A 24,424-nucleotide genomic window follows, 5' to 3' on the forward strand; every position below is an offset into this window, starting at 1 on the left:
GGGCTCTCAGGGATCTTAGAGGGCAGGGAGTGAGGCCCAGCAGTCACAGAGAACGGGGTGCAGTGGGTGGGTACAGAGTTGGGGGAGCTCCCCTCTCAGCTTTGAACCATGCTTTCCATCTCATGCCACCCTCCTTCCCCCAAAGCAGCCAGCGCTAGACTGAACTTAGCCTCTCTTTAATGGAAGTCAAAGGGTACTTCAACACCCAGGAACAGCTTAGTCAAGGAGACATAACAGATCAGGGTTCGGCCTTCCTCCTCTGCCATGATCCCAAGGGAAAGCTGGCATGCTGGCTGGAGGGCTCAGAAGATGGCAGGGACGATATAGTCAGTGTGAACGCCGTCAATCAGTCCTGCTCCGTTGTTGTGAACAAACCAGCAGGAGACCTCTGCCCCGTGCCGGGGGTCCTTGCTGTAGTCCTTCTGCAAGCCTCTGGGGACAGACAAATCAGCTGGGGTCATCCTTCAGACCTGGCAAGGTTTCATCTCCCCAGGAAACTCGCCCCATCCAGGTGGCACCTAGAGGAAGGTCCCCAGAAACAATTGGGAGCAAAAAGCAGCCACAGCAGGAGTTTCCAAGAGCAGCCACCCACCTGGTGACTGTCAGCCGGCGGCTCTTCACCAGCATTGTGGCATCTGACTTGATGGGGTCAGAGCCTGGATGGAGGTCAGACACTTCAAAATCAAGGGGGTGGAAGAATTGTCCTGGGAAGGCACATTGGGGGCAGAGGTGACTGTTGAGGGATCACTCCTGTTCTGCACTCAGCCTAAGCAAGCTGCTCCAACAGCGGTTTCAAGGGCTCCTTCCTGCCTGCCTGTCTGCCTGCCTTCTTCCTTCTTTCCTCCCTCCCTCCCTTCCTTATTTTCTTTCTTTCTTTTGTCTTTCTTTCTTCTTTTGGTGCTGGGGATTGAAGCCAAGAGCATTCTGCCTCCAAGTTACACTCTCAGCCCTTTTTACTTTTTATTTTGAAATAGGATCTAAGTTGCTACAGCTGTCCTGGAACCTGTGATCCTCCTGCCTCAGCCTCCCAAGTACTGGGATTACAGGTGTGTGCCACAGTGCCCAGCTAAGGGCTTGATTATTTCTTTTTCTCACTAAGTAGCTGAGGCTGGCTTCAAACTTGTGCAATCCTCCTGATCCAGCTTCCCAAGCGCTGGAATTACAAGCGTGCACCACCACGGCCCCCTCAAGGGCTTGATGATTTCCGATAAATCCCGATTATTAAAAGCCATCTCAGCTCCCTTGCTGTAGAGATGCAGATATATTCCCAGGTGGTCCTGCCTCCTGCCTTTTTAATCAATTCCAGTTAAACCCACCTGGCTAGGGAGAGAGGTTTGAGGTGCAGCTTCCCTTAGGGAGCAAGCGTGACAGCTGGCCACAAACAGAGCAGTGCAGCTGAAGACCTGTCCTGCTCACAGGACCCGGGGAGTGGCCTGGGCTTTTCTGTTTGCTGACCAGGCCTCCCCCCACTCACTTCCACTGGGTTTTTCACTGTGGGTATTTCTTTTGTTGTTGTTGTTGTTGTTGTTGTTGTTGTTGTTGTTGTTGTTGTTGTTTGTTTGTGGTGCTGGGAATGGAATCCAGGGCTCGCACATCCTAGGCAAGTGCTCTACCCCGGAGCCACACTCCAGCCCCTCACTGTGTGTTTGATTACAACCTTTTTGAGGACACCACCCTCACCAGGACAACCCATCTTTAGAGCTCTGGGTGTTGGAAGCCATGTTGGAGACTGGACTGTCTTGGTGCCCCCGGGAACCATGAGCAACACTGCCTTCAACACCCGGCCACAGCTCTACCGGCCTGGCCAGCCATACCCAATAGCCCATGTGTCCGGGCTGACATCCGGCGACTGTCTAGCACGTAGAAGCCCAGGAAGTCTCGGTGGACTGTACTCCCCTTCCACACGTGGTGCAGGACAACCTCAAAAGTGGCCCCGTTGTCCAGGGACACCACCAGGCTCCTCTTCTTATTGACGGTCACCACCACGCTGCAGGGCAAGGGCAGGCGCTGCTGCACTGCATCCCCTCCATCCACCTGCCCTCATCCTCTGATACCCAGCTCTTATGACCACCGCCTGAGGCCTTCGCCCCAGCTGGTTGGTGTTATTTGCTCCATGCTCCTCCCAGGTACTGCTATTGTATGTGACATGATACACCAGGCCCTGGGAAAAGTCTTCTCTGCAAACTGCACTTTTTGTTTCGGTTCTATGATGACCGAGGCTCAGATAGGTTAAATAACTTGCCCAAGGTCGCACAGCTGGTAATCAGTGGAACCAGGACTTAGACTCCAGCCAGTCTACTCTCAGAATCTGTGCCCCCTCACTCCTATTCAACACCTGTCTTCCACAGCAAACTCAGTCCACCTCTTCCTGTAGCTCTGCTGCCCAGAACCAAGCTTTGATGCTCAGCAGAATTTGTAGAATAAATGTAAGAGTGAAAGAAGGAATAAGCATGAGACAAGGCAGATTGAGACAGGTACCAGAAGGGAAGCCCAGAGAACCTGGGATTCATCAGATTAAGAGAGCAGGAGGGCTCAAGGGAAGAAGCAGCTTTTTGCTGGTCCTGGGAGGATGAGCTGGCTTTGCTTGGTGGAGATGGGAGTGGAATTCAGGTGAGGGCACAGGCAGCCAGACCAGAGCACCACCCAGGAGCCAAGGGAGGTGGGCCCGGGGGCCTACAGAGTCTCGCTCTGCTTGAGAGGCCTGGGTTCTGCAGGTGCAGGGAGCAAAGCTGGCACTGGGGCCTTTGGGCTTTGACCCAGGCCTCCCCTCCTCTGTCTCCCCTCCCAGGCTCAGCGTAGTTACCCATCCTGCCGCAGTGCAGCCTGGTCCCTCCAGGAGAACACGGGCCCGCCCAAGCCCGGGTTCAGTGTGATGTTCTGAGGAGTCACTTCCAGCTGGAAGTCTGTTGCCGGGTTTGCGATTCCCAGTCGGCCGAAGTATGTGCCCTCGTGCTGCCCAGGGCTCCTGGCCTCATTGCCCACAAGCTGCCCATTCACTGAGAAACCTGCAGTGGGGCGAGGGGCATCTGGTCAGGGAGCGGTCCCCGCCTTGATCATGCTGCGCTTCCTTCCTGGAGGCCCCTGCGCCGCTCGCGCCGCTCCTGCCATGCCGTCTTGGGGCATTCGGGGCTGGTCCTGTTCACGGTACCACCTCTTCTTCCTTCCCACCTCGCTCCCTGGCCCTCCTACACAGCAGGCACCCTGAACTTAGCTCTCCATTCTGGGCTCTAACAGAGGTCTTGTCTCCCTGAGGACAGGCCCAGCCTGCTCCTTCTTGGTGGCCCCGGTCCCTGTCACAGCAGGTGCTGGAAATGCATTTGTGGGGCCTCTTCACAGAGGCCTCCGCTGGCCTAAACAGTTCAAATGACCTCTCCATCTTCACTATCCCAACAATCTGAAATGATCATCTAAGTTTTTTTTGTTTTGTTTATTTGTTTTGGTACTGAGATTGAACCCTGGGGAGTTCTACCTCTGAGCTACAACCTCAGCACTTTATTCAAATGGTCTTGCAAAGTTACTGAGGGTCTTTCTAAGTTGCCGAGGCCGGTCTTGAACCTGGGATCCTCCTGTCTTGGCCTCTCAAGCACTGGGATTACGGGCATTTGACACTATGCCTGGATCATCTAAGAATTTTGGTCCCTTTCCTAACCCCTATGAGGACACAGACAGCCTTGGTTCCCACTGATGCTCAGCAAACTCGTGCTACTGGATTGACTGGACGGGGAGGGAGAGAAGAGGGGAAAGGGCCACGAGATAAAGAGGGAAGTGAGCCCACCACCTGGCACTGCTGGGGAGAGTCACTTTGACACCCAGGTAGCCATGCTGTGGGAAAGGTGAGCCAGACCCCTGTGTGATTTGCAAGACCTACTATGAGATAAGAATGAGGGCCTCTTGTTTTTTTTTTTAATTTGTTTATTTTTGTGGTACTGAGATTGAACCCAGGAGCATTGTACCTTTGAGCTATACCTCCATATGCTTTCAGTCCTTATTACATTTTTTTTTTTTTTTTGTGGTACTGGGGATGAAACCTGGGGCATTCTACCTCCCAGATATACTCCCAGCCCTATTTTCTTTCTTTCTTTCTTTCTTTCTTTCTTTCTTTCTTTCTTTCTTTCTTTCTTTCTTTCTTTCTTTCTTGTGGGTGTGGGGATGGAACCCAGGGGCATTCGACCTCTGAGCTACACCCCTGCCCTATTTTTTATTTCGAAACAGGGTTTCACTAAGTTGCGGAAGGCCTCACTAAGTAGCTGAGGCTGGCTGTGAACCTGCAATCCTCCGGTCTCAGCCTCCCAAATGCTGGGTTTACAAGCGTGTACCACCACGCCCGGCTTTATTCTTCGTTTTAAAACAGGGTCTCACTAAATTGTGGAAGGCCTTACTAAGTATCTGAGGCTGGCCACTAATTGGCGATCCTCCTGTCTCAGCCTCCTAAATTCTGAGAATACAGGGTGCACTATCACACCCAGCCAAGGGGCCCCTTCCCTTGTTTTAAAATGGTTAAGGATTTCTAGACAGCAAGAGCAAAGCATTAAGCCAAGTATGAAGTCCTTCTAAGTATAGGTCCTGTGCACCTGTATGCGTAGCATACCCACAAAGCCAGTCTCCTGTAGGGTCCAACCCAGGACATAAAAAGAGAAGAAGCAGGCAGACCCCAGCAGGATGACAGTGCACCAGGCAGTGGGCAGTGGAGGCCGTGGCCACAGTCCTGCCCATGGCTGAACGTGGAGGGTGGAGGAGCCATGGACCTGCCCTGTCTGGCAGAGGACATGACATCCACCATACCTGTGTCGGGATCATGTACCAGGCTCAGGATCACACCCGGCTCCTCGTTGATATTGAAGCATAGGGCATCCTCTTTCTGGGGCACATGGATGATAAAGTGGGGATCGGTGTCCACTGGGGACACAGCATGGAGTTCGTTAGAGTGGGTACCAGACGAGGTAGGCATTCAACCAGGCAGGTCCCCAGAAAGAGGTGGACCAGGCAGGGTGGGCGCCGAGCAGGGTCGCCCCTCAGACCCTCTCAAGGACTCACCGCCTGTCACCTGGTTTGGCAACTTCTGGAAGTTGGGGCTGGTGCGAGTGGGAGATGGCTGTGTGGCTGATAGTACGAACGCTGCAGAAGGGAGCGAGGGGCATTGAGAAGGGGCACCTAGGCCTTTGGGGGCTGCCAGTCCTTTTTGACACCCCCTTCCACCCAGGCCAGCGGGCCTGAGGCCCCAGGAGCAGAGGCAGCCACAGAGCATCCCGTGCCCTTGACTGTCTCTCAGGTTATAGGGACAGCAGTCTGACCCAGCATGGGGATCTTGCCCCTCTGACTCCTCCCATGGAGGAGTCTCTTCGGGGAGTCTAGGCCCTTGTCAGGGAGACTGTCCTAGGGACCCCTGGTGGGGGCAGTGCAGAGAGCTGGAAAGGGTGGTCGTCTAGAGGCTTTGATCAGAGTGGAGCCAGGAGAGGGGTAGAAATACAAATGCCGGGATGGTGGCCACTTACTCCTTCTGGGTCCCAACATTTCTGCAGAAGACAAGGATAAAAGGCACAGTCACCACAGCACCCCAACACAGGGCATGCAGCTCCGTCCACAAGCACACCCTGGGCCCAGGCCTTCCCTTTTGGGGGTCTCAGACCTCCTCACAGATGCTTGTTGGTGCATGCAGAGGGGCCCAAAAGAGGCTGGTGTGGGGTTCAGGCTGTGCACGCACTCATGAAACAGGAAGGATGCAACACGCAGTTTGCAGGGAAGCAGGGGAAGGGTGTCTCAGGGAAGGAAGTAGCCCAAGAATGAGTGGGAGCAGGGAGCTTCCTGGCCAGGGGACTAGAGCATGCACCCCAGTCCTGTTGCCTAGAGCCCCACATGAAAACCAGCATGATTTAAAACTCACCCAAGGGCTGAGAATCTGTAAGAGGGGAAAAAGAAGAGAATTAAAGCCCAGAATATATTTAGCTCTCAGCCCCCACACCCTGCAGAACCCTGCCCATACCTTCTGTGGTCTTATCAATGGTGGGCTCCAGTCCATCCTGGTCTGCCATGCCCCTGATGGTCATGGAGGTCAGTGGGGTCACAAACTGATAGTCCAATGACATCTTCAGGATCTGAGATGACAGGTTGGCCCTCTCTTCCCCTTCCGCCTTCATCCTGTGTACAAGACAGGTACCAGCTCCAAGACCCCACTCAGGTAAGGATGCATCCCATTTATCCAGTAAAAGGGACCCCCCTTTTCTTTTCTTTAATCCAGCCCTTTTGTGTGTGTGTGTGTGTGTGTGTGTGTGTGTGTACCGGGTGTAGAACCCAGGGGCATTCCATTTCTATGCTACATCTTCAGCTCTTATTTTTTGTCTTAAAACAGGGTCCCACTGAGTTGCTGAGAGTCTTACTAAATTGCTAAAGCTGTTTCAAACCTGTGGTGATCCTCCTGTCTCAGACTCCTAAGTACTGGATTAAAGTATGTACCACCATACCTAGATACCACCAGCCTTTTTAATTAATTTATGGTACTGGGGATTGAACCCAAGGGAATTCTACCTCTGAGCTGCACCCTAGGCCTCCTTTTATTTATTTTTTATTTTTTTATTTTCTTGCGGTACCAGGGATAGAACCCAGGGCCATTGTACCTCTGAGCTACACCCCCAGCCCTATTTTTTGTCTTTTTATTTTTTAAACAGGGTCTCACTGAGTTGCGAAGGGCCTTGCTAAGTAGCTGAGGCTGTTCCCGAACTGCGATCCTCCTGTTTCTACCTCCTGCATACAACCATGCCTGACTTTCTCTCTTCCTTCCTTTTTTCTTTCCTTCCTTCCTTCCTTCCTTTCTCTCTCTCTCCCTTTCTTTCTTTCTCTTTCTTTCTTTCTTCCTTCCTTTCTCTCTCTCTCCCTTTCTCTCTTTCTCTCTTTCTTTCTTTCTTTCATCTTTCTTTGTGGTACTGTAGGTTGAACCCAGGGCATTCTACCTCCAAGCTACACTCCAGCCCCCACCCTTTTTGTGGTAGCTGGAATGGAACTCAGGGGCATTCTACCTCTAAGCTACACCCCCAGCCCTATTTTTTATTCTTTATTTTGAAACAGGACCTCACTAGGTAGCTGAGGCTGGCCATGAACCTGAGATCCTCCATTCTCAGCCTCCCAAGTACTGGGATGAGAAGCACGCACTGCCAGGCCCAGCCTCAGCCCCTTCTTTATTCTCTGTTTTGAGAAGGGTCTTGCTAGGTTGCTGAGAGGCTCACTATGTTGCCGATGCTCTCCCTGAGCCTGAGAGCCGCCTGTCTTAGGCTCCAATGGGATTACAGGTGTGTGCCCCCACACCCAGCCCTTCCCTCTCCTTTCACCCTGTGTTCACTCATTCACTCATTCAACCAATGCATATTAAGCACCCACAGAGCCCTGTTCAGTGGCCAGGGCTTCAGGGACCTCAAAGTCTCACGACCTACCACAGAGAACTCCTGGAGATTGAGGGGATTTAATAGCTATGAGATTCAGGCGAGTGGCCTCTCTGAGCCTCAAATTGCTCATCTGTTTAGTAGGGTAATGAGGAAATTCCCCCACATCGTGAGGACTGAGTGAGCGAGTGTAGACACAGCAGCCTCCTCCCAGGCAGCTCAGTGGGGTCAACATCAGGCTGTCCTGTCCCCCAGTGGGCCCCACCCCCTCTGTTGACTAACTGGTTGATATTAACTCAGCTAGAAAAACAGGAGAAAAGTAAATTTGACCCACTTATAACCCTGAAGACCCAGAACCACCCCTTCTCTGTTCTCCAGGGCACAGAGGACTCTGGGCGGGCCACTGCCCGCTCCTCAAGCTGCAGGGCCTACCGCTTGGCCAGCAGCTCCTGGATGGTGAGGTAGGCCCAGAGGCGCTCGACGTGGTTCTCCAGCATGTGGCCACGCTCTTGGAGCAGTTTCTTCATCTTTTCCTCATCCACTAGGCAGGTTGTCCTGAATTCTTGTCCCTCCTGAGAGTTGAGATGGGGATAGAGGCTGTGTGCCATGTGGAACACACCTTAGCTGGCACCCATGGCTCTGAAGACCCCTCCGCCATCTGTTCTCTGTAGCTTCACTCTCGGCATTATCCTCTTTTCTGAGCTTGTTTTTCTCATCCCCATTCATTCATTCATTCCTCAGATCCTAGCCTAGCACTGCCTGTGAGCCAGGCTTAATGTAAGCCCCGGAGTCCTGTGGGGTGTAGGACCAGCCCTGCCCTCATGGAGTTACCCCAGCTGTTTCTATGATCTGCTTCTCCAGATGCCCAGATGGGCTGCCCCATTCAACTTGCCACAGCACACAAATGTGCCTTTGCTTCCTGGCTACAATAAGAGCATCCACTTCCCAAGGGGGTCCTATGCACCAGGCAGTGTATAGGGGTATAACCTGGATTATTCCATTTACCCTACATAACACAATGTTACCTCTGATGGTACAGAAAATGAAACTGAGGCCTAGACAGCCGAATTCACTTGCCCCAAGTCTTCCAGCTGGTCAGGGCAGTGCCAGAGTCCAGCTCAGCTCCCCTCACTCAAGGCCTGAGTGGCTTGATTCTATGCCCTGAAGGGTAGGGTCCAGGTCTCCCATCCCTATGACTCCTAACCTAGAGGTACACAGAGATGCTTGCACCACGACACAAAGCCTGGCACACAGTAGGCGTCTAAGTAAGAAGGGAGAGATGACCTCTTATTATCTCATACCCTAGGAGGAATGATGTGAAGAGTAACAGGGGCCAAGGAATTACAGCTAAAGGCCATGCTTCCCCCATTCCAGCCTGTCCAGCCCCAGGCCTGCGGTGTGTGTGGCAAGATGGGGATGAGGATACTACTCAGTGGAAAGACAGGCTCCTGGGGGCAGGTCGGGGTGGGGAACACTGTGCGTTTGGAGTCTTTGGGTGCTGCCTGGCCTTTCCACCCTGCAGGGCTCACCACTTACTCCACGGGCCTGCACATCGGCTTTGAAGTTGCCCAGTTTGTGGTCAGCAATGCGCCCAGCCACCACGATCTCTGAGCCATCGTAGTACTGCTTATGTCGGTGCTGGGTCAGGGCCAAGACAGAATCCTGGGGGTACTGCAACTCCACGTCCACCAGAAGGGGACTGGATACCTGGTTGTAGAAACCCTGCAGGGATAGGAAGTGCAGACTCAAAGCTGAGCACCTTGGGCACCTTTGGAGAGAAGTCAGCTCACAAAGTGGGGTATCAGGATCTCCAATTTAGAGGAAGAATCTGAGGCTTAAAGAGGTTAAGTAGCCTCTTTGAATGGATCAAGGTCACACAGTGGATTTGAACTCCATATCAGAGCTTTATCTTGTCCTCTGTGCTACTGGGCAAACAGCCGCCAAGGCTGGGCTCCCATGCATGCTGTCGGGGTATGTGGGGTGTGAGGGAGACCTGTAGCTGCTGAGTGGCATCATGATCCTCATAGATTCTCTGGGCCCATCCATTGTTTTCCGAGGACATGACTTCCAGGAAGTTGAAGTCCAGGTCGTGGCCGAAGCCCAGGTTATAGAGTGGGAACCTGCCCTGGATGGCTTCTCGGACATTCTTGAGGATTTGGGAACGGTCCGTCACCCCTGCAGCCACACATCCAAACAGTGATTGGATGCCACAGGCACGTAGGACGCTAGAAGGCTTTGGGGAACACTCCCTGGGGACCAAGCCCCCATCCCAGACCACCCGCAGCCTCTGTAGGAAGCTGGAGGCATCACCTCCCCTCTGCTCACCTGGCAGCTGCAGTGGCCACAGAGCTCCCTGCAGCTCTATCACGAGTGGATCTGATTCTGTTCTAAACTGTCCCACAGCTACTTGCTGTGATCTGCAAGGCCTTGGCACTCCCCCCCCCCCAACCATGTCATGTTCTGCATGTGTCCACAATTCCTGAGAAGGCCCTATCAAACATACATTTTTTTTTTCTTTCTGAAGCTGCCCCCTCTGCCCAGGATCCCTTCCTGTCTCCTTCTCTTCCTTCCAGAATGAACTGGATTTCACTCTGAGCTTCTCTGTCCTCCAGCTCACAATTCACCTCCTCCAGGCAGCCTTCCTGCACCTCACCTGGGCCAGGTGTCCCTTATCTGTGGTTCCTGTTCTCTCAAGGGACTTGGCAGAGCTTCTGCTCCTCCTGGGTCAACCTCCCCTGGTGGACCCTGAGCCACTGAGGACGAGGACATTTCTTCTTCTTTTGGTATCTCTTTTCAGTACTTGGCACCTAGTAGGTGCTGAATACATAGTCCATTAAACTCAGCCTAGAAATCCGACTCATCCTCCAGGGCCCTGTGCAGGCCCATGTCATGCAGAAACTCCCCCAATTCCCAGTTCACAGGACAGAAGTACAGCCCGAAATTCCCACGGACTTTGTGGTCTGAATTAAGTTTTCAGACCAGCTCTGGACTTCACTCTGAGCCTTTCTGCCCCCCAGCAGCACCTCCAGTTATTGAGTTTCTGACGTCATCTTTCACCTTGAACACCTCTGCTAGCGAGGAGATCACTACCTCCTCGGGAAGCCTTCAGAGTGCTCACCCTCCGTGGGCTCTCCGTCTGTCAGCATGATGAGGATGGAGGCCTGGTTGCTGGCTCCTGCAGGGCTTCCCTGAGCTTTGTTCAAGATCTCAATTCCCCGAAGCAAACCTCCATTTAGGTTTGTGGCTTTAAAAAAGAGGAATCAGAGCAGTGTATGAAATGTTCTGAGAAAGCAGAGGTGATTCCGCAGTGGCCTGAGACCTCTGACCTTACCCCCGGCCAAGGAGAAGCGCCGTACAAAGTCCTGAGCTGCTTTCAAGTTGGCTTCTGATGCTTGCACCAGGGAGCCCTGCCATGATTGCACTTGAGACCCAAAGAGGACCAGGTCAAAGTAGTCCTCTGGACGCATGTCTCCCAGGATTTTAAGGAGTGCTTCCTTGGTCTGCAAGGACAGGTTAGTTAGTGGAGGGCCCAGGGCGTGGGGCCAGGGTGGCCACAGGATGCCACCTATCATCAACTCCAGATACTCATTTCAGGGACCCATAGGACAGAGGCACACAGTGGACAGGCAGGAGGGCATGAATAGGGCAGCCAGGTGGTTCCAAGAGGGCAGCACCCTGCTGGGCCCCAGGGGGGGATGAGGGGCATGAAGAAGGCACCCAGCATGGGGCAAGAAATGATCAGGAGTTGGTGGGCCAGGACTAAGAAGGCCCCCAGGAGGCTACATTTCTAAAACTCAGCTTGACCTGCCATGGCTTCGCTACACCAGAGGCAGGGTGCCTCAGGGCACTGTGGGCAGCAGGCTGTTCCCTGCTGGAAGATGCCTCCCCAGAGGCCACCTTCGTTATTCCCAGAACTTGTACGGGTAGTGCACAGGTTACCTCTCCCCATGCCCTTTTCTGTTGAGAAGCTCCATGACACCATTATCCTCAGTTTTGCCAACAAGAAGGGTTGCCCTGTCCTAAGATTGCGCAGTGAGAAATCCCTAACTGCTGGGATTTCTGGTTAAATTGCCCAGCCTCCCACCAGGGGCACAAGTCTCAAAGCAGAATCTGGCAGCCAAACTTTTATAGGGTGGGGGATAGGGCTGATGAAGTTTCAGCTGGGTGACCAGCTAGCTGTCACAGTTTACCTGCCTCACTTTCTGGCCTTCCATGGAGCCACTGATGTCAATCACAAACACCAGGTTTTTGCTCATGTTTGTCAAGTTTTGGGGAGCGAAGAAGTGGGCAAAGTAGTTATTGGCCACCTGAAACAGAGGAGAGTGAGGGAGGCCTCTCTCCCAAGCACCCCTTGCCCATCCTCTGGGGTTGGGACCATGCTGCAGGCTCACCAGGAGGTCACAGAGCTTGTCTCTATTGACATCATAGGTCACCTTGAAGACTCCATTCAGCAAGGACGTAGGGCATGTGGGACAGGATTGCTGCTGGCCCACGGTGGGGCGGAAGAGCACACGACCCTGGAAGCGTTGATGTCATGAAGCATTACTGATTTATGCATTTACAAAAAGAATTTGGGGTGTGTGTGTATAATTTTTTTTATGGTACTGGGGACTGAATCCAGGAACATTCTACCTTTGAGCTACAACTCCCAGTCCTATTTATTATTTTATTTTTTGTGGTATTGAGGATTGAACCCTGGGGCATTCTACCTTTGAGCCACACCTCCCCAGCCCTATTTTTTTTGAAATAGGGTCTCATGCTGGGCATGGTGGCGCACGCTTGAAATCCCAGCATTTGGGAGGCTGAGACCGGAGGATTGCAGCTCGTGGACAGCCTGAGCTACTTAGTGAGGCCCTCTGTAACTTAGTGAGACCCCGTTTCAAAATAAGGAATAAAAAATAGGGCAAGGAGTGTAGTTGGGGTGTAGTTCAGAGGTAGAATGCCCCTGGATTCAGTCCCCAGTACCAATAAATAAATAAATAAATAAATAAATAAATAAATAAACAAACAAATAAATAAATGATGCCCATTTAAAAATATCCTTGAAGAGCCAGGCGTGGTGGCACACAGTTGTAATACCAGCATTTGGGAGGCTGAGACAGAAGGATCATGTTTCGCAGACAGCCTCAGCTAATACTTAGTGAGGCCCTTTCCAACTCAGTGAGACCCTGTTTCAAAATAAAGAATAAAAAATAGGGCTGGGAGTGTAGCTCAGAGGTAGAATGCCCCTGGGCCCATCCCCAGTACTGAGAAAAAAAAAAAATCCTTGAAGCTGGGTGTGGTGGCTCACGTTGTAATCTTAGCATTTGGGAGGCTGAGAAAAGGAGGATCTTGGTTTGTGGCCAGACTCAACTACTTAGTGAGGCCTTCTGCAGCTTCGTGAGACCTTGTTTCAAAATAAAAAATTAAAAAATAGGACAGGGGGTAGAGCTTGGAGGTAGAACGTCCCTGGGTTCCATCCCCAGTACTGGAAAAAAAAAAATCCTTGAAAATTGTTAGGAAAACAAAGATGCATCCCTGGTCCCCAGCGGAAAGCGAGTATGTGTAGTAGCATTCCATAACGGGGGAGGGCCAGGCTACAGATTCCTTGAGGGCCCACCACCGTCCCCCAACATCCCATGTACCTGCTTATCTGAGATGGACTTCTTGATAGTTTGGGCTGCTAGTTCCTTGGTGAGGAAGGTGGTCTGCGTGTCCAGCTTGCTGATACCCTGGGGCTCAAAGATGTCCACATCGATCTGCACCATCAAAGCAAATTCTGTACCAACATCAAGTCTCAGCCAAGAGCCAACATGTGACCTGGCTACCTACTGTGTGCAGTGCCCACCTAGCCCTCAGCTTAGGGCCTGACGTGTTGTGGACACTCCAAAAACGTTTATCGAGTGAAAGTATGCATGACTGAATTCATCAACTCAGCCACCACTGAGGGGCCAGCAATAATCACAGCCCCTTGGGCTGCCCAGGACTTTCTGATTTACGAATTACCTGGAAATTCAGTATCTCTTGCGATCCTTGTGGCCGTCCCAGGAAGTGCAGGAACCCCCCAATCAGCAGATGAGCAAATTGAGGCTCAGAGATGAGGAGGGAGGTGAAAGGTTTGGGAAGCTCCCTGCCCAAGAAGATCCCACTGGAGCCGCTCTGAGGAATGAGTTCCCTCCCCGCTGTGCTCAGGCCTGGGGTGGCACATGGCGACTGCTGAGCCAGTGCTGGGAGCCATGGTAAGAGTGAAAGAGGCAGAAGCAAGCCCTGCCCTGGACCTGTGATCCACCTCAAAATGATGCACCAGTTGCTTGGGCTTGACTTTGATGGCGATGTCATACTGTGTGAGTCTTCGCTTTAGCACTTCTTCGTAGGTCAGCTGAAACGTGGCCTTGCTCTGGGGACCGATGGTGATGTGGATGGTGAACTGTTCCATATTCCTCCCCGAGGCCCTGGACATGCCAACAGAGGCAACAATAGGCAGGAAAAGGGTAAGTGCCACGTAGATGCTTGTCACCTAAGGCATGGCCCTTGGAATCCATTTCTCTTATTTTAGTGCGGCTCCCAGGTTTTCTCACCCTTACTCTCCTCTCAGAAGGTCAGGATCAGGTCTCAGGGATGGGGCCCCATTTCTCCCTGAGGTCTGGGAAAGGGCAGCTGCATGCCAGCCTGGCCCAAGTGAACCTGGGCTGGCCTCTGGGTCTGGGCAGTTAGTTTGCTTTGTCTTCCATCACCCTGGGGCTTCTCCCCACCCAAGGCCACCTTGCAGCCTTTAGTGCTGTCCTGGATGGGAAGCCCTGGAGGCTCGGCCAGCAGGGCCAGACCTTACCTGACAAGGCCAGCATTCTCTCCTGAGATGGCTGCTTTCCGGTACTGCTTCCATGCCTTCACTTTGTCCTTTATGTCCCCGATGAACGCGTTCCCATCTGCTGTGCTATAGGGAAGGAAGAAGGCACTCGGGGGCCCTCCCTGACCACACATGTCCTTCCTATTGGAGGTGTGCTGAGCCTAGACACTGTGAAGGCCCTGTTCACATGACCCCTTGTAGGAGAGCATCTCCCGATAGGCTTTCCATTGCCCAGTGCTCAGGGAACCCAAGGGTGGTGTGTCAGGCAGCCATGGTCACAGAGTCCAGCTCTAATGCTGGCCTTTGCTTGATGGGACCTATGCAGGAAACATGCACTCAGAAGTCCTAGACTACTCTCTAAGATGGGATCTGAGAACAGACCTAAAGGGCCTCTCCCTCTGCTCAGATCTGGGGCCAGGTGTGCCCCATTTGGAAGTGAGAGAATTGTCTGCCACTTTGGTCCTGGGCTGTGACTTGTGAATAGACACCTTCAGGATGGGGTCTGGGAGTCAGGCAGGGCACACACATGGCAAAGTCACTGATGAAGGCCGTCTTGGGGATTTCCACATCGAAGGCCACTTCCCTGGCTTCGTCAGCACTGTTGACCACTTGGCTGGTGATGACATAGTGGGCGAAGCGAGAGGTGACTTTGCAGTTGACTTTCAAACTCCGGATGAACACACCATCAACTGTCTGAAGTGAGACATGAGGCACCTGTGGCCTGGGACAGGAGCCTCTGAGCCACTGAGAGCCTGCCTGTCATACTGAGCCCTGGCACCAGGTCTGATGCTAGGTACGCAGATGCCAGAGCAGACCAGACCTCCCAGGAAGACCCCTTCTCTCTGCTCAAGACTGCAGTGGAGCACGAGGTAAAGCGGGAATAATCTCCCATTTCCAGGAGACAGAAGCCTACAGCCCTAACAGAGGACTGGGGAAGCAAACCTGTAATCAGGGCCCTAGCACAGACCCTTTTGCCAAGACTTTCACTCACTGTGTCCACAGCCTGACGCTTCTGCAAAACAAAGCCAGCACATGGTGTGGGGGCATGCTCAGGGACATGGCCCTCTGTTCAGGGTGAGGGTGGGGCCAAGTCTGTGTCCCCTGCTCCTCACCCCGCCTCCTGCTGCTGGGAGATCACCTCTCCAGTTAGAGGTGGTCGGGCAGTAGGGATATCCCTGATCCCTGGTGTGGGATCATGTCCCTTCAGAGCCCCATCCAGGTACAGCTGCCTGTCTCTGCCCTAAGGGCTTAGTCACATACCTCGCTGCCCTTGGACCTGCCTCTAGCCAAGCCTGGAGCAGGCCTGGCCTGCAGGGCAAGGATGGACACCAGGTACCCATACAGCAGCACCCGAAGCCCCATGGCACCGTCCATGTCTCCAGGCTCCTGCCGCCTGTCACTTCACTCAGACCATTAATCAATACCCACGCTGGATAAACATGGATTAAACATTAGACACAGTGAAGGTAAATATCACAAACCGGGGAATCAAAAATTGGCAAGGAAAGCTTTCTCCTTGGTGGGGTGTCCCAGCTCTGGGCTGTGTAAACTCTTCAGCAGACTCCAGTGCAGAACCACATTGGTCCACGTGAACTATGAAGACCCCCGATGGCTCCCATTGTCCTCGATCTGGCACCAGATAGTACTGGTGACCCAATGGCATCAGGCAAGAAATCTCAGATAAAAAGGGACTTCTAAACTTCACTAAGCTTTATTTTTTTATTTTTTATTTTTTTGGGGGGTAGTATTGGGGTTCCTGGACACCCTTCTACCTCCGGGCTACACCCCCAGACCTATTTTTATATTTTTATTTGGAAACAGGGTCTCTTAAACCAGCGAGGCTGACTTTGAACCTGCGCAATCCTCCTGTCTCTACCTCCCAAGCATGGGGATTACAAGTGTGCACCACCATGCCCGGCTTAAGCTTTACTTTTGAAATTCTTTAAACATCAACAAACTTTTCAGTTGTGTTTGGACCAGGAAAGCAGACATGGTGGCTTAGAAAGTGTGATGAGAGCCAGGCATGGCGGCGCATGTTTGTAATCTCCGCTCTTGGGCGGCTGAGACAGGAGGATCACACAGATTCTAAGCCAGCCTCAGCTGCTTAGTGAGGCTCTCAGCAAGTTAGTGAGACCCTGTTTCCAGATAAAATATTAAAAAAAAATAGGTCTGGGAGTATAGCCCGGAGGTAAAAAGCCTCTGGGTTCCACCCCCCAGTACCACCAAAAAAAAAAAAAAAAAAAGTGTGATGATACCTAACTGATAAGTTGGGTCCTGCACTCGTGTGACTTTGTGTCACATGACCTCTGCAGGGCAAGGGAGGGGCTGAAACCCCCACAAGATTTGGGCGTTCCCGCGAGTAAACCCCCATCTCGTGAGATGCATACCTTGAAAAGGAGAGCCCGCGTCCTCAAGCTTTGGACAGGCGCGCAGGCCCCACGGTGCCTCGCCCTGATCTCCGGGAGAGCCGTGCAATTAAAACTTTACATGCCACGTGTACCGGACCTCTCTCGTGTTTTTCACACTCCGCCGTACTCACTTATTTTTTATTTTACTCGCATTCGTTTTTTATTTTACTTATCACTAACCATACCCATGGTTCTGATCGTGCCAACCCTGGCAATAGTTCCATCATCAGAAGCCATCTGCTCTGCTATGGGGCAGTCGTGATGGGTGATCCATGCCTTAGGCCAATTGCTTCATCTCTCTGCACCTTCTCACCCAGATTTGGAAAGGACAGAAATCGTAGTATGCCATCTGGACAAGAATGTCTGGCAGGCAGAGGAGAGAGAAAGGTGAACAATGCATTTTCATAATTGAGGACTGATCATATCTCCCTGTCTCTCTCCTCTCCTCTCCTCTCCTCTCCTCTCCTCTCCTCTCCTCTCCTCTCCTCTCCTCTCCTCTCCTCTCCTCTCCTCTTCTCTTCTCTTCTCTTCTCTTCTCTTCCCTTCCCTTCCCTTCCCTTCCCTTCTCTTCTCTCTCTCTCTCTCTCTCTCTCTCTCTCTCTGTTTAAGCTCCAACCCAGCCTGTTCTCCACAAGCCACAGCACACTGGGCAGATTGGCCCAGGGTCAGTCCACTCTGTGGCCTGAGTGGGATGTACTGGCTGCTATGATCCTGATTAAATGAGGAAGGCTGGAGGCCTTACTGGTCTCTGTTTGCTTGTCCTGGACTTTGTCTCACAGAGTAGCTTCTGGGAAAGGGTTTATTGTTCTCAGGCTGGGGTGACCTTCTGACCTGTTTTCTGTCCTTTGTGGGAAACTGGCTTGATCAACATGACACTACACATTTGAGTATCTGTTTAGTTTCTGTACCGGTACAAACTGAGCCCCTGCTGTGCTGGACACCATGCCAGGGGCTGGAATACCAACATGATGAAACGTGGCCTCACTGTGCTCAGGGAGCAGATGACTTGGGAAAATAGACTAAGTCCAGTGAAGCCCAGTGGCTGGAGGCTGAAGAATCACATAAAGGAAGAGCTGTAGCAGACTGAAGAGGTGCAGCTCATCCCCTCAGTTGTCAGGAAGTTTCTTTTTCTATCTATCTATCTATCTATCTATCTATCTATCTATCTATCTATCTATCTATTTCTGCTGTACTAGGGATGGAACCCAGGGGCATTTGACCTCTGAGCTACACCCCAGCCCTTTTTTTTTCTCTTTATTTTTCAACAGGGTCTCACTGAGTTGCAAAGGAGCTCACTAAGTAGCTGAGGCTGTCTGAGAACCGCGATCCTCCGGTCTCAGCCTCCCGAATGCTGGGATTACAAGCGTGTGCCACCACGCCGGGCTGGTAGGAGATTTCTGAAGGAGGTGGCTGGGGAAAAGAGCGACACTTGGAAAGGTACAGGAAGGGGATGGTGGCAAGGAGGCAGCCAAGTGGTCTTGGACTAGTTGGTATAGGTATAGGCAAAGGGGTGGAAAACATTAAAGGTAGTGTGTGTGTGTGTGTGTGTGTGTGTGTGTGTGTGTTATGAGGATTGAACCCAGGGGCATTCTATCTCCAAGATACACCTCAGCCCTATTTTATTTTTTATTTTGAAACAGGGTTTCACTAAGTTGTGAAGGGCCTCACTAAATAGCTGAGGCTGGCCATGAACCTACGATCTTCCTGTCCCAGCCTCCCAAGTACTGGGATTATAGGCATGTGCCACTATGCCCGAGTCCATTAAAGATATTTTGAAGCCAGGCGTGGTGGTGCACGCTTGTAATCCCAGCATTTGGAAGGCTGAGACAGGAGGATTGCGGTTTGCAGACAGCCTCAGCTACTTAGTGAGGCCCTTTGCAACTCAGTGAGATCCCGTTTCAAAATAAAGAATAAAAATCAGGGCTGGGAGTGTAGCTCGGAGGTGGAATGCCCCTGGGTTCCATCCCCAGACCCACACACACACACACACAAAAAGATATTTTGAGCCAGGCCTGTTGTCATATGCCTGTAATCCCAGGATTTAGGAGGTTTAGACAGGAGAATTGTAGGTTTGAGGATAGCTTCAGCAAGTAATGAGATGCTAATTAACTTAGTGAGACCCTGTTCAAAATAAAAATAAAAAAGCCGGGCATGGTGATGCATGTTTGTAATCCCAGTGCTTGGGAGGCTGAGACAGGAGGATCGTGCAGGTTCGAAGTCAGCCTCAGCCACTTAGTGAGGCTCTCAGCGACTTAGTGAGACCCTGTTTCCTAATAAAATATAAAATAGGTCTGGGAGTATAGCTCGGAGGTAGAAAAAGCCCCTGGGTTCCACCCCCTGTACCATACACAAAATAAATAAATAAATAAATATAAAATAGCCAGGCATGGTGGTGTTGCGGGATAGGTTTGGGGGTGGGGGGATGTGCGTGGTGTGTGTGTAGGGAGAAGTAACCCCACCACCACCACCACACAGACAGACAAACAGAAAAACCGTGGATTCTTGTCCTAAGCTAAGAATAAGTATTCATCGCTTGGACAGCTGATGAAGATTTAAAGAAGTTTATTAAAAAGATAGAAATATAGGAATAGTTACAGCCCTGTGCCTGGAGCAGGGCACAGGGGGGCAATTCGAATGAAAATGCCAAAGAACTCCAGTTTACTGAGATTTTATCCTAAATCCAGCAGGTCCCTCTGATTTCTGGAGATCATGTTACCCCTTATCTCCAGCCGAATTTATGGCCTAAAGGAGAAGGCATCTCTGTCTCCAAACACAGGCTCAGATTTATGGCCTGAGGGGGGGAGGCATCTTTGTCTCCAGACACAGGCTTTTACCTTTTGTTTTATCCCCCAAAATGTGTGAAGTTGTTCTTATGAATGCAAAGACACATTTTTCTCCTGGCTTCTAGCCTTCCTTTCTTTACAAATGAAATTACAAGTCTCTTCTTCTTGTTAGCTAACCCTGGCTTTCTTAGTAAAGAAGGTATATTATAAAATTGTAAATCTTTCCCAATACTGACACATTACTACATTTTAAACCCTCTTCCCACTACCAGTACAGTGGCACATGTTTGTAACCCCAGCATTTATTTGGGAGGCTAAGATAGGAGGATCCAGGTTCATGGCCAGCCTCAGCTACCTAGGGAGGCCCTTTGCAACTCAGTGAGACCCTGTTTCAAAATGAAAAATAAAAAATAGGGCTGGATCGACTTCCAGGAAATGGCGATGGAGAAAAACGGGGCTTACGAGCCCTGCTAACAACCAATCTCTATTACCACAAAATCAGCACCTTTCATAGCCAGAAAACACCATCAGCAGAGAAAGAAAAAAATGTAATTTCAAGAGACAGAGAAAAAGAGGGCTGGAAAAACAAGACACCAGAAACCAGACTGCAGTGCTGCAGCCGGACCCGCGGCGCAAAAGTGGTGGGCGCCATTTTTTTTGTAGCACCAGGCTCCAGAGAGGAGGGGAACTCATAACAGAGCTCAGAACCAGAGAGTAGATACGATGGCCTCACGCCCGAGGACTCAGCAGCAGCGCCTTACTACCGGCGGCAGCGGCAAGTTCACCGGAGGGCACCAGACTATAAGGTTTGCAAGTTCCACAGACACGCGAGATCATCCATGCAGGTGCCATAAGTCTTTATTAGTCCAGCCCACTTGTCCCGGGTAGCTCCCTCCTCCACCCCTGTGTCACGGGTGCGGGGTGGGGTGGGGGAGGTGTGTGGAAGAGAGCCTTCCACAAGTATAGAAATCTCTCTCTCTCTCAAGCTTCTTCTTCTTCTGGATCGCTCTGTCCCACTTTTTATCAAAGGGGAGTGGCTTTCCGTGGGAAAATCCTGGACCTTGCAGGGTAAGGAGGCGGGTCTCCCTGCCTCCTGGCTTCCAGCCCCGCCCCTGCCCCGTATGGGGGGGGATCCAGAACCTAATATCCCGGCCTTTTTGGTCATAGGGGCGACGACTCTATTCGAGCTACTTCCTGCTGTCAGAGGGGACGTAGTCAGGGGCCCCAGGCCGGGAGTCAGGATCCAATCCCCCGGAAGGGTGGGGGGGCAGGTGGGCGTGGCTACAGCGAGAGCTGGAGGTTACCTTGGTTAACAGGCAAGGTGCTATTAAAGAAAGAAAGAAAAATTGTGAGAGCAGGTCCTGGGAGCCCTTTTAACTATGAGGTAGATTGTCACTAGATCTATTAATTTTTTTTTTTTTTTTTTTGGTGGTACTGGGGTTCCTGGAAGCCCTTCTACCTCTGGGCTACACTCCCAGACCTTTTTTTTTTTTTTTGAAATAGGGTCTCTTAAGCCAGCGCGGCTGACTTCGAACCTGCGTGATCCTCCTGTCTCCGCCTCCCAAGCGCGAGGATTACAGGCGTGCGCCACCATGCCCGGCTAGATCTATTAATTTAAATAGCAGCATTTCCCTGAGGAGAACGTCTTCTGCCCCTTCAGCAGTTTCTATTTGACCAGGGTTACAATAGCAGCAACTCCCTGAGTGGGTATAGGTCTGTCTGGTCAAACGAACACCTGTTACTGCGTCAGGAGCATCAGTAACCGACTTCCAAGGTTTAATACTTATGGCAGTTTAGCATCCGAAGAGGGAGAGCACCATAACATGTAAACAAGTGGACCTGCTAAAATATAAACATCAAAGAGAGTTACGTCAAGAAAAACGAAGCTTGCTTAGTAGGTCCTAATACTGTGCAAGAAAATTCGTCCTGGGACTGTTGCAGTGGGGCCCTTTTTAGCCGAGTAAGATGGTGCCAGTGGGGGTCCCCCAGCAGTTTGGCTGTGGTGGGTGTGGTGAGGATCACTGTGTAGGGCCCAGTCCACCGTGGTTGAAGTTGTTTTGGCTGGAGTGACTTGAGAAGGACCTGATCCCCTGGCTTAAGGGCCTTAACTGCATGGTGTGGAGCTGTTTCATCAGTCCCCGGTTGGGGAAGGTATCGGTCAGCATGTTCCCTAAGAAGGTGCCTGAGGAGAGACAAATAAGGGAGATAGGAAGACAAAGGAGGGGGGTCCGAAGAAAGAGTGTGATTAAGCAAGAAAGGGTGACATATAGCAACTCAAATGGGCTCATAAAGGTGGGGCTTCGGGGGGTGGCCCTCACCCGGTCCAGAGCTAGTGGCAGGAGCTCCAGCCATGAAACCCGTAGTTCCAGAGAGAGTTTCATTAAATGATTTTTAAGAATTCCATTCATCTTTTCTACCTTTCCTGATGACTGTGGTTGGTATGGAACATGGAGCTTCTACGCAATGCCCAGAGCTTGTGCCACCTGCTAAGTGATTTTAGAAACAAAGGCTGGACCATTATCAGATTACAAGGAGTTAGGGAGTCCAAAACGAGGAATGATATCTGAGCAAAGAACATTGGCCACCGTGCTGGCTGTCTCATCCTTTGAAGGAAAAGCCTCCACCCAACCTGTTAGGGTATCGACCATGGTAAGAAGATATTTAAGTTTTTTATGGGGAGGCATATGTGTGAAGTTGATTTGCCAGTCTTGTCCTGGCAGGTGTCCCCTCATTTGGTGGGTGGGGAAGGAGGGGCGAAGGCCTCCCTGAGTAGATACAGCAGCACAAGTAGAGAAGGAGGCACTGACTTTACCAATCAGCTGTAGTTGGAGAGGAGAATAGAACAAGGGGCTCAAGAAATGCTTCAGTGCCATAGGTCCCATGTGAAGGGAGTTATGTATTAGGCTGATGATCTTTTCAGCCTGGGCCTTAGGCAGAGCAATTTTATCCTGTACCATGAGCCAGCCATCTTTCGCGCTGGATGCCCCAAGTTTTGTCAGGTGTTCTCGTTCAGCCGGGCTGTAATTAGGCACCATTGTAGGGAGTGTTAGAAACAGTATAGGTGCTGGTGGGCTTGATTGAGCCTGTTGTGTCAGCTGTCTTGCTGTATAATCAGCTTTATTATTTCCTTTTGCCACTAAGGAAGATTCCATCCGATGGCCTCTACAGTGAATGATGGCCAGCTCGGAGGGTAAAGAAAGGGAGTCTAGAAGCTTTTTAATTAGGGTAGCATTGATAATGGGTGATCCCTTGGTGGAGAGAAACCCTCTCTCTCTCCAGATTGAGGCATGGCAATGTGCTATTAAAAAGGAATATTTAGAATCAGTGTAAATGTTTACCCGCTTGTTTTTTGCCAGCTGTAAGGCTCGAGTTAGGGCAATCAGTTCAGCCTTTTGGGAGGTAGTACCATCCGGTAATCTGGCAGCTTCAACTATTTGAGTTAGAGTGACCACTGCATAAGCTGCTCTTCTCTTACCTCTGGCGTCAGGAACAGAGCTGCCATCAACAAAATAAGTGACATCTGGATTAAGAAGGGGGGTGTCCTGGAGGTCCGCCCGAGGTTTGGCTAGAGCTTCAATTATATCAACACATGAGTGAATATCGCTAAATGAACCCGAATCAGGGCCCTGACCCTGGCTCACTGGTAACAGAGTGGCCGGGTTAAGGGCTGGGGAATGAGATAGTTTAACACTTGGGTTTTCCATAAACAGCAAATAAAGTTTCTGAATACGGGATGGTGACAAAAGAGGGAGTGCTCGAGGAGAGAGCAAATCCTGGAGCCTATGTGGGGAAAAGACTTGCAGGGGCATCTGAAGACAAATTTTAAGAGCCTCTTTTGTGAGTGCAGCTGCTGCTGCCAGAGCCCTGAGGCAGGGTGGCCAGCCCCGAGTAGTGGGGTCCAGTTGTTTAGACAGATAGGCCACTGGCGCCTGAGTTGGTCCCAGAGGTTGCGTGAGCACTCCTGTAGCTATCCCTTGCCTTTTGTCAGTAAATAACAAGAAGGTCTTAGTGGGGTTGGGGAGTGCCAGTGGAGGCGATTTAAGGAGGGCTTCCCGAAGAGCCAGGAAAGCTTGTCGAACGATCGAAGGCGAAGTGAGAGGGCCAGCCAGGGTTTCCTTAATTGCCTCATGTAGTGGCTTAGCTAGAATGGCAAAGTTGGGGATCCACTGTCGGAAAAATCCCACAAAACCCAAGAAATATTGGATCTGGCCAGCTGTGGTGGGCAGCTGTAAGTCTCGTAAGGCCTTGACCCTGTCCACAGTAAGTCCCCGAGTGTTTGGGGTGAGATGCAGGCCTAGATACCGCACCTCAGGCATCGATAACTGGGCTTTATGTGGGGCCACCCTATAGCCCTTGCTCCCAAGGAAATTAAGGAGGAGAACAGTGTGCCGCTTAGACATTTCTAAGGAGGGGCTACAAAGCAGAAGGTCATCTACATATTGTAGTAGAGAACTAGGCTCTAAGGGGCACTGGAGGAGATCCTGTGCTAGAGCCTGTCCAAAGAGATGTGGGCTGTCTCGAAAACCCTGGGGGAGGACAGTCCAGGTAAGTTGCTGGGCAACCTGGGTGTCGGGGTCCTCCCAAGTGAAGGCAAGAAGGGGATATGATTCCGGATGTAGGGAAATTGTATAGAATGTGTCCTTTAAATCAAGGACTGAAAAGTGGGTAGTATTGGGGGGAATCTGAGACAGGAGGGTATAGGGATTAGGGACCACCGGGTGGATTGGTACCACTGCCTCACTGATCAAACGGAGATCTTGGACTAGGTGATATGTCCCATTAGGCTTTTTAACTGGGAGGATAGGGGTATTGTAAGGGGAATTAATAGGGATGAGCAGTCCCTGCGCCAGGAGACGAGAAATGATGGGCTTAAGCCCACGCCGATGAAGGAGGGATATGGGAAACTGGGCGCGAGCAGGAAAAATATTGGGGTCACATAGGGTAACCCGAACCGGGGTGTGGTGAGTTGCCACAACTGGGGTACTGGTGTCCCATACTATGGGGTCCACCACATCTGTTGGAAGGGGAGGTTTTTCA

General features: G+C 51.4%; 1 protein-coding gene across 1 annotated transcript; it reads right to left on the minus strand.

Annotated features, from left to right (window-relative positions):
* Positions 1–302: 302 nt before the first annotated feature.
* ITIH1 (inter-alpha-trypsin inhibitor heavy chain 1) lies at positions 303–15,570 on the minus strand (the record flags this gene model as incomplete). Its single annotated transcript, XM_080715776.1, has 22 exons — positions 303–432; positions 593–704; positions 1,815–1,987; positions 2,804–3,005; positions 4,783–4,896; positions 5,035–5,115; positions 5,493–5,513; positions 5,882–5,896; positions 5,981–6,135; positions 7,803–7,942; positions 8,907–9,092; positions 9,364–9,545; positions 10,489–10,614; positions 10,702–10,870; positions 11,561–11,677; positions 11,762–11,887; positions 12,995–13,108; positions 13,639–13,801; positions 14,179–14,283; positions 14,723–14,889; positions 15,188–15,208; positions 15,457–15,570. 22 exons carry the CDS (start codon positions 15,568–15,570, stop codon positions 303–305), a joined length of 2,733 nt encoding a protein of 910 aa, XP_080571902.1.
* Between the last annotated feature and the right edge of the window lie 8,854 nt (positions 15,571–24,424).

The sequence above is a fragment of the Muscardinus avellanarius genome (assembly GCF_963383645.1).
Source record: "Muscardinus avellanarius genome assembly, chromosome: 18".
Lineage (NCBI taxonomy): Eukaryota > Metazoa > Chordata > Mammalia > Rodentia > Gliridae > Muscardinus > Muscardinus avellanarius.